Source organism: Chlorocebus sabaeus, chromosome 9 (genome assembly GCF_047675955.1).
Source record: "Chlorocebus sabaeus isolate Y175 chromosome 9, mChlSab1.0.hap1, whole genome shotgun sequence".
Taxonomy (NCBI): Eukaryota; Metazoa; Chordata; class Mammalia; order Primates; family Cercopithecidae; genus Chlorocebus; species Chlorocebus sabaeus.
In genome coordinates this window covers 324,936-334,037 of record NC_132912.1, presented here as the reverse complement: position 1 = coordinate 334,037, position 9,102 = coordinate 324,936, and the positions used below count along the sequence as shown (strand labels likewise).

Here is a 9,102-nt window from a genome sequence, read left to right as displayed (position 1 = left end):
GTTGTGATGCATCTACAGGGCATGAATGATGACAACCAGAGAGTACCGACTAAGGCTGGGTTAATGTTGGCACTAAGAACTGGGGCTGGTTAACTACCTGCAACCACCATACCAACAAGGAGATGAAAACAGCAAAGGGTAAGCCTCAGCTGGCTTCCAATTAAGAATCTGCTCCATTCTGAGTTGTCTTGTTTTTCAGGCTGATTTGCAATAATTGATATGCAGCTGATACAATCATCATCCTCTCCTTTTTATATCATGTATGGTCTTTCTGAGATCTGGTGAAAGTAAATTCAATTTATATGTTTAGGTGAATGAATGATGTTTAACACACTGATTTTATATAAAGTTAAATAGTCACCAAAGAGTGAACCACAGTACATGACCAACATTTAGCGACAGTAGTATTTGGTTGGATACAGGGGCTAGACTAAATAAATTTCTAAAGCTAGTTTTTTTTTTAAATACATTTATTAACCAATGTTAACACATTAAATGAATCTATATATTGCTAGTCAGAGCAGCTTACAAAATGCCAGAATGCATCATAGAACTGGACAGCCACAATGAATAATTACAATGTGCATAGTGGCTAAGCTCAACACCTCAATATAGCTTTATGATTTGCAGAAAATTTTTAATAATGATTCCTAAAACAATCAATTGTAATTTTACCTAAAACTTTTACAAAACCAGGCCACAATCTCTTTTTTTAATTTTGTTTTTTTTTTTTTAAACACACAGTTTTCACGCTGTAGTAACTTGGAAATGTGCAACCGTGTCAACAGAGACAAAAAAGCCAAAGTAACACGAATCTCACTTTCATGCAGCTATCAGTTAAATATTACATACTCTGGAATGATTTTACACCAAAAATATTTCCACAATTACTTGCTCTCATAGGGGTGGATCGAAGTCTTAGAAGTTGAAAAACAATCAAAGAAGGTTAAGTGTTCTCGGTTCCGACATGTCCATCAGCGCCATACACTGTGGCAACTCCAATTCCACAGCAACAAGGAGGGAGCAATGATGCCACGTCACTGCGTAATTTAGGAACATTGTGTGAAATGGGGCTACTGGGTACTTTTTACAAAAGATTGTGCACCATTTGGCAGTAGTTTGTCAATTAACTTGTGTCACCACCATCTGCAACAGCATCAGGACTAGATGGATTTTCACAGAAGACTTAGTTACATTTTTATCTTTAGAGTGACCCTGACAAACCTGGAGAAAACTTTTTAAAAGGCTTTTCTCCTGATTCTTTCACTTCCATTGTGAGTAATTGCTTTAATAAATATCAAAGGTCTAAATAAATATTTACAAATTATTTCTCTAACCTCAAAAAATAACTAAATGATAAATGGGAATTTGACTTGTTCTAAGATCAGTCTTAAAAAAAAAAACACATAAACTGTGAGATATTTTAAAAGAAATTTAAGTTTTCCTGGCTGTATTTTATATATCTATGTATAAAAAATCATTATTCAACTATCGATCCATTCCTATTGGTAATGCTTCTTAATCCAGACATTCCGCAAAATACAGACTTTTTACAAATCACGGCATCTTTAATACAAGAAAATTAACATGCATTATTCTTCATTCTGTGTACAGTGATGGAGTTCATTAGTAGGCAATGACCCATTACTACAAACATAACGGCTTCTGTGAAACTTAAGTGCTTTCTCTTCTTTTAGTATTAACTTACAATACATGAGGTGACACCAGATAATAGGCAGTGAGATGATATGTGGGAAGGGAAGGGAAGCATTAAATAAATTTGTATGCCTCATCTGTAATTTCACATATGGATAAAGGTAGTTTTTGGCTCTTTGTTTTTGTTGTTTATTTTGTTACAAGCACTCATGTTAGGACAAAGATGAAATGTGCAAACTTTAAAATTTAAATATTCATTTTCTCTAAGATCCAGCTCAGTAAAAGATTACCCCAGTTCCCTGCAATTTTAAACTACAAGATCAAAGCTAATAATTTGTTATAAAAGTTATATATTGAAAAGAAATAATGAAAAACACAATTGGGAAATATTTAAGAAAAAATATGCAGGACTAGCCCTGCTGTGTCAACCCTGTTCCCTAAATTCAATCATATACCCACTGGTGTGACCAACAGATAATGCCTTTGAACAGTAAATTAAGCTGAACAAAACCAGCTCAACAAGGTTAAGAAAAAAATGTCACATCAAGGTAGTATGTTTTATTTCTGAAACAGTTCTGTAGTTCTTACATTCAGATCTATTCTAAATGTTTCTTTGTTAAACTCACTTGTATTCACCTGTTTTTTAAAGATCTGTTGTTTAAAGGTTAAAATCTCTGTAAAACCTAAAAATGTTTTAAAATTTGCTGAAAATGCAACAAATTCTCAATTAAAATTTATTTAAAATAATACCCTCCACTGATGTTACTTTTACCCCCTGAAAAACTTCGGAGGAGCATTAACAAAAGATTTAAACTACTGTGCAAAATTTCTTCACGAAAAGTGTTTAAAGGCTGGTGCAAAATGGGAAGCAAATTCTAAACAATTTTGGCTTCTTGGAAACAAAAACCGCTGTGTCTGAAAAGAGTGATCGTTGGGGCGACTCCGGGAAGGGCCAGCTTCATCTTTTCCGGCGGCAGGTGCGTTTGTGCTCCGCGTGCCAGTGCTCCTGCTGGCACTTGATAGAGCAGTAGGACGTGTTCCAGCAGCAGTGGTACATGGCCTCCTCCTCACAGTTGTAGCACTGCGGGGAAGAAATCGGGGCAGTCTTTAGACTTGGGTGTGGATGTCTAAGAGGCAGACTCCTGAGGTGGTGCTTTTAACAGATCTTTCTGTCTCAACCCTTTGTGGAATCTGAATACGTTTTATGCACAGCAGATGGAAAGGGAGCGCTGGGGATGACTGTAGCTCATGCCCGGCTGTCAGCAAACCCAAGCTGCTGTCAGGTGGTACCTGACACCACTGTTTTTTCCATCTCTATGGGGGTCATTCCCGTTTCTTTTCTTAAAATGTCCTTGACTTCACATCCCTTTCCAGCTACCACTTGCATTTCTCTGGTCTCCACAAGCTCCTTGAAAGACTCGCCTAAATTCCCTATTTCAAATTCTTCTCTCCCCATCATTGTTAACATACGCTGCAGTCTTTACTCATCCCATGCCACTAATATGCTGTTAGCAAGGTCACCTACCACCTCAAATCTAGTGGCCAGGTCTCAGTGTTCAATCTTATTTGGCAATGTCTGGAGATACTTTTGACTGTCACAGCTTTGGGGCAGAAGGTAGTACTGGCGGACAGAGGCCTGGGATGCTGTTAAACATCCCACAATGTACACCTCCCCCGAAGAATGTTCTAGTGCAAGGGTCCATAGTACCGTGGTTGAACTCTGGTCATGGGAGAAGAGAAGAGTGAAAAAAGTAAAGCTAAAGTTCCAAGCTGGCTTGGTGAACTAATGGTAGTATCATGAACAGACACCCACAGTGAGGCAAGGAAGATAAGAGACTGTTTTGAATGTAAACACTTGACAACAGATCGGTATAAATATGAAAGTTCTGTAGATAGACACATGCAGATTTGATGGCTGGTGAGAGCCCTGGAGGGAGAATAGCCAACATTTGATACTAAAAATTCTAATTTTCTTCCTGATTGTGTATCGTATGCATTATTATCTATTATTTCAGTAATTGCACCTTCAGTAAAATCCCCATTAGAAAGGTGCAGAGTAAATTTTGGAAACAGCTTGAGTGAGGTGTGTCGGGATTCACATCTGGGGTCTGTGCCACCCACTGGTCACATGGCTTCAGATCGAGCTATTTAACCTCTTAGTTTCCTCATCTTTAAGACTTTACACAGTACCACCATCCCTTCCCCCAAGTACCTACCGTTTGTTAGTGTATTAACTTCTTAGTTTCCTCATCTTTAAGACTTGACAGAGCACCACCATCCCTTCCCCCAAGTACCTACTCTTTCTTTGTGTATTCATCCGTTTTCAATTTCCCCCTTTCTATGGGTATATTTAATAGATGCATCTTTCTATGTTTCTCGTGACATCCATTATTCGGCATCTGGCATGTCTACGTGCTTTTTGTCCTATAATACTATTCTATTTCTTACAACAATGAAAGATGTAATTGGGAAGAAAGAATTCTTTTTTTCTTTGAGACAGAGTCTCGCTCTGTTGCTCAGGCTGGAGTGCAGTGGCACAATCTCAGCTCATTTCAATCTCTACCTCCTGGGTTCAAGAGATTCTCCTGCCTGAGCCTCCCAAGTAGCTGGAGTTTCAGGCACATGCCACCATGCCCGGCTAATTTTTGTATTTTTTGCAGAGATGGAGTTTCATGTTCTCAAGTGATCTGCCTGCCTCGGCCTCCCCAAGTGCTGGGATTACAGACATGAGCACCGAGCCCGGCCCAGAAGAAAGAATTCTAACCCTTTTACTAGTCTACTAGACCCACACAAAGCTCAGCTCTGCCAACTGGGTTTTTAATAGGTCTTAAATTCCTCATCTTAGAGTACAAAAATACCCACTTCAGCTATTTCACAAATGGTAAAGTGCTATAAAAGACAGTTTTATAATTATAGCCTCTTCTTCCCATTTTCTTGATTCTTTATTAGTAAACTTAAGAGATTTCTACTCATAAAAATTTTTTAAGAGACAGGGTCTTGTTCCATCGCCTAGGCTGGAGTGCAGTGGTGCGATCACAGCTCTCTGCAACCTTGAACTCCTGGGCTCAAGCACTCCTTCTGCCTTGGCCTCCCAAAGCACTGGGACTACAGGCATGAGCGTCTTTGGGTGTTGTGCTTCTGTTATCTTGAGCATACCTTAATTCCTATCTAATGATATTGTGAGAGTTGATCACACAAATTCAGTCATTCTTGTCATACCCAACTAAAACTGAGTTGAGGAGCTGGGGGGAAAAGCACTTGGAACACAAAATGTTGGCTGCAACTCTCAGACTAGTTTTGCTGACTGCCATCCCTCACCAATCAGAGCTTGTCAGCTCCTCAAAACTTTACTAGCACCAATGAAATTTCTTAAAGAATATGGAAATTTTCTTCTTCGGAGAGCACACTTTCACTTGTACTGAAGGCTGTGCCACCCAATGTGCAGGCCGTTTTTTTTAACAGAAAATAAAGCTCTCTTTTTCCCTCCACAGATCGCCTGGTCTTTTGTTAACAATATTTTTTTGTTATTCACCACCTCTTCCTACCAAGTTATCTTCATGTATTCTTCTAAATTATATGCTAAGTTTCTCTTTTCCTTCTTGCCAAATCTTTGTCACAGATTTAAAAATATTTCTTTTATGAAAAGTTTATGTGTATTTGTATAATATAGGCTGGATAAAATGAAGAATTAAAGTTTATCACAGAACTTTATATAGTCAACTGAAACCAAGTTATGAGCTTTCGGGAGCAAAACTTTTCCCTAATTCACTGAGCACTGTGGCGACTGTAAGATGAGCACTTGGATGCTGTGTACTCAGAAGCTCCCGCTCTGGTGGGGAGGATGAGACTCGCGAGCCGGACATGACGACAAAAGACACTAGCTGGTCAGGTATAAGGGAGGGTAGTTAGAGACCAGTGAAATGTCACTACTATAAAGTAAAAGTAATTGATTTCTTTAACAAAATCTAATGCATAAATGTTAAGTGCAGGGAAATCTTAAACTGTTTAATTTATTGTGATAATTACATTTATAATTTCACCATTTGGATGTTACCTATCTGAAATCACCAGGTAAAAGTTAGGGCCAGCCAATTTGCCCAAATAAAATATTTGCATAGATGGAGAAATTATATAAGTTAATTGTAATAAATATGTACTAAGGTATTATAATCTCAATTTAACAAAATAATCCTGAGCAGTACACAGTAATATGGGATCTGGGGTTGAGAGATCATAGGACTGTTAATAAAATTTTAAAAACTAAAGCTGACCATTTCACATTTGATCTTATTTCAGAAACATCTTCTGCACGTGCCACAGCTACCTTCTGAATTAACTGGCATCATACCTGTGGTACGTTTTCAGAAATAACAGTCTAAAAAAGACTGGTATTTACCCACTGCTTCTTCTTGGTCTGAGAAATCAGTTGCTTGTGCTGTGTTGCCAGCTTCTTGATTTCTTCTACAAATTCCTCCTTACACTTTTCCTTTACTTGCTTACATTTTCTGTCCATCTCACCCTGCATGTTGGCCACAGCTTTATTTACAGCTTGTCTCTTTTCTTCTTCCATTTCAGAACGCAGCTGGAATGAAAAGACAACCCACAGAAAGTCAGCGCACAACTTACACAGACCGCCTACAATGGAACAGAAACTTAACACATCGTTTCTGCTTGCATGAGGTACCGTTTTCCCCTTCATTACATGTGTAAAAAATTTAGGTGAGAAAAGTATCATTATTACTTGAAATGCTATAAAAGATACTGGTGTCATTCTCTTGCTACATTTAAAAGCTGCTACTGGGTTGATGCATGAGTAAAAGGAGCCTAACCATGACAGGAGTGCCGGCTGCAGCAGGGCACCCACGGTGGCGACAGGCATTACCTTCTCCAGAGCTTCTCGGACAACACGCTCTGTCTCCCGCTTGTGGTCCGACTTCATCCGGTCTTTGAAGTCATTGAAGATCTTCGTGTATTTGTCATGGCACATGCTCTGACACACACCGTCACTGGTGGTCTGGGTGCTCCGATGCAGCATTCTTGGTGAAGAGGCACTTAACTTCTTGGTCTGAGTTGACACGGAGACTTTTTCGATTGGCTGAGGCATCGTGGGTATTTCCTGGCTAGAACTTACTGCTTCTGTTTCAGGCTCTGGTTCCTAAAAGGTAAGACAAGAGTTTAGATGCAAAACAAAGCAATATAATTCACTAGTTCAAGAACTACTCTATTAGGCTAAAAATACAGTGATATACGTAAACAGCCATACAATAAACTTCTGTTAAAAAACATGGTTAGGATGGTAGATTTAATGTATATTTTGCCACAATTTAAAAATAAACAAATCTCCCCCAATCAGTGAATGAAAAGAACATGCAATTAACAACAGCTACAATTACAAACATAAGCTTCATTTATAATTTTACTTAATACTGTAAGTTTTGTTTTTAAAATAAACATAAAAATTTATAGAATATAAAAAGTATTGTCAACTTATAATCACTTCATTGGACTAGATTCATTAACAAATTTCCTAAAAGCCTAAACCACTTCTCACTGAATATATGTTTGAAATGTGTCCAGATTTACACAGTTTTAAAACATGCAGAGCTTCTATCACTTAAAACGGCTGAGCTCAACCACAGTCTCCTTCAAGTTTTCAAATGTTGGCACAACCGATATACTGGATAAATGTGTTGTTTTTAATAATACTTAGGAAAAATATCAGAGCTCCCAGGAAATGTATTAATAGCAACGTGCCCTTCCCACTTAGTCAAGCTTTGGTCAGTGGCTGCTGAATTAAGATGGAGACTTGGAGCATGTATGCTATTCCAGGGTAACAGATAATGAAAGGGAAGTCAGAAGACTGGTTTCAGCTTGATGGATATTATTCGATTGACAGCAACTGAATTTCACAAGTATCCACCAAGAGTGATTGTCTTTGAAATACTTTGAAAATACAAAATACTCTGAAAATATTTCCTGTTTCATTTGCCACCTGGATACTGCGAGGTGGGCAACTTACTTCCTTTTTGGGCTCCACACTTTGATTACGTCGTCCTTTCTTTGCTCTTGGTTCTTGAGTGACCTTTAGCTGTGGGCATTATAAAAGTAATATATTATTCCAGACACTAGGAAATACTTCTCTGCTGAAAACACTCATAGTGGACCCACAGGTGAGAAGTGAATACATTTCTACCTTTTGCATCCTTCCATCCACTCAGTTACCACTGACTTCATTACTATTCTGGCTGGAAAGAGCTAGCGCACCTTCAGGGAGGAGCAGTTGTACTTAACACTCTTGGTACTGGCAGGGTCAAGGTCATTGTTACATCTATGTATTCATTTGAATTGGTTTTGGTTTACTTTTGCAGAGCACTTTACAAATGTAAAAAAGGGAAGGAAAATGTCAAAATCTGTTCATTACAGTGAGGAGTGTACACTAAGATTTCTGCATTTAAAAGTAATAATGAATAGGCACTTCCTTCCTGAGACACACTCACCTGCTCATTGCTGGTGGAGGAGATACTGGATTCTGCCTCTTCCTCACCTCGGTCCTCATTCTTAGATTTCCAAAATCTCCCTTCTCGCAGGAAACGCTGATGCAGCTCCAGCTCATCACAGGCCTTTTTCCAACCCATACTGCGCTTCACGTGCAGCCGATGGATGTTGACTGTGATATCTTGAATGTTTTCAGAAGGAATCCAGGCCCTAGGAAAACACGTAAAGGGATAGTTAGAAACACCCCAAATGGCAGGAAAGGTGGTCGAGGGCTTCCGTGGACCCTGCCTGCCATAAGGTGTGACTGTGGCAGTTCTCAGCTGTTAGCTTGGTGCAAAAGTAATTGTCGTTTCTGCCAATTGCAAAAACCGCAATCACTTAGGCTTCGTCATGGCTTGAATAAAGTTACCAAGTGGAAAATAAATGAGATTTGTTTTGTTTTTCACAGTCAACAAAAGTTCTCAGAATTCGATTCACAAATGCCTCCCAATTGTTCACAATTTAATCAGCTTAGCTTGTCACAGTTCACATCTGTATTCTTCCTAAGTCCTTTTAAAATTATTTGTTGTTCTGAATACTGTAAACTAATATAACCTATCTAGCTATTTGCAGTTAGCACTAAAGAATCACTTGAAAATGCCCAGAAATTTTCACAAGATACATACATGTATTCATATAAAATGGGAACATCTAAAAATATTATCCAGTAAGTCGTATTTGCATCATGCCTCTACTCATTAGAGAAACCAGATTAACATGCAGAGCCATTTATTATTTAGCCACAATGTAGTTAGCTGTGAACATAAGTGCAATACATATCTAAAACTAGCGAATGAAAACTATATTTGGTTCTGTTGGAAAGAATGCTAAAAATTCAAGAACATTTTTCCTGGGCATTGGTCTCTTTCTGGATTTAAATTCATACCCATCCCAAATGTTGTATTCAACAGA

At 38.4% G+C, this 9,102-nt stretch overlaps 1 protein-coding gene across 17 annotated transcripts in view; it reads right to left on the bottom strand.

Annotated features, from left to right (window-relative positions):
- Positions 1 to 744: 744 nt before the first annotated feature.
- The window catches only part of ZMYND11 (zinc finger MYND-type containing 11), a 112,640-nt gene continuing 104,282 nt past the window's right edge, over positions 745 to 9,102 (bottom strand). For all 17 annotated transcript variants that reach the window (XM_008002066.3, XM_008002064.3, XM_008002065.3 and 14 more), the window contains 5 exons: positions 8,154 to 8,361; positions 7,676 to 7,744; positions 6,539 to 6,811; positions 6,053 to 6,238; positions 745 to 2,737 (listed from right to left, as the gene is read on the bottom strand). In XM_008002066.3, the coding sequence (XP_008000257.1) occupies positions 2,615 to 2,737; positions 6,053 to 6,238; positions 6,539 to 6,811; positions 7,676 to 7,744; positions 8,154 to 8,361 (859 nt within the window). In that variant the 3' untranslated portion in view covers positions 745 to 2,614. The remainder of the gene's footprint in view (positions 2,738 to 6,052; positions 6,239 to 6,538; positions 6,812 to 7,675; positions 7,745 to 8,153; positions 8,362 to 9,102) is intronic.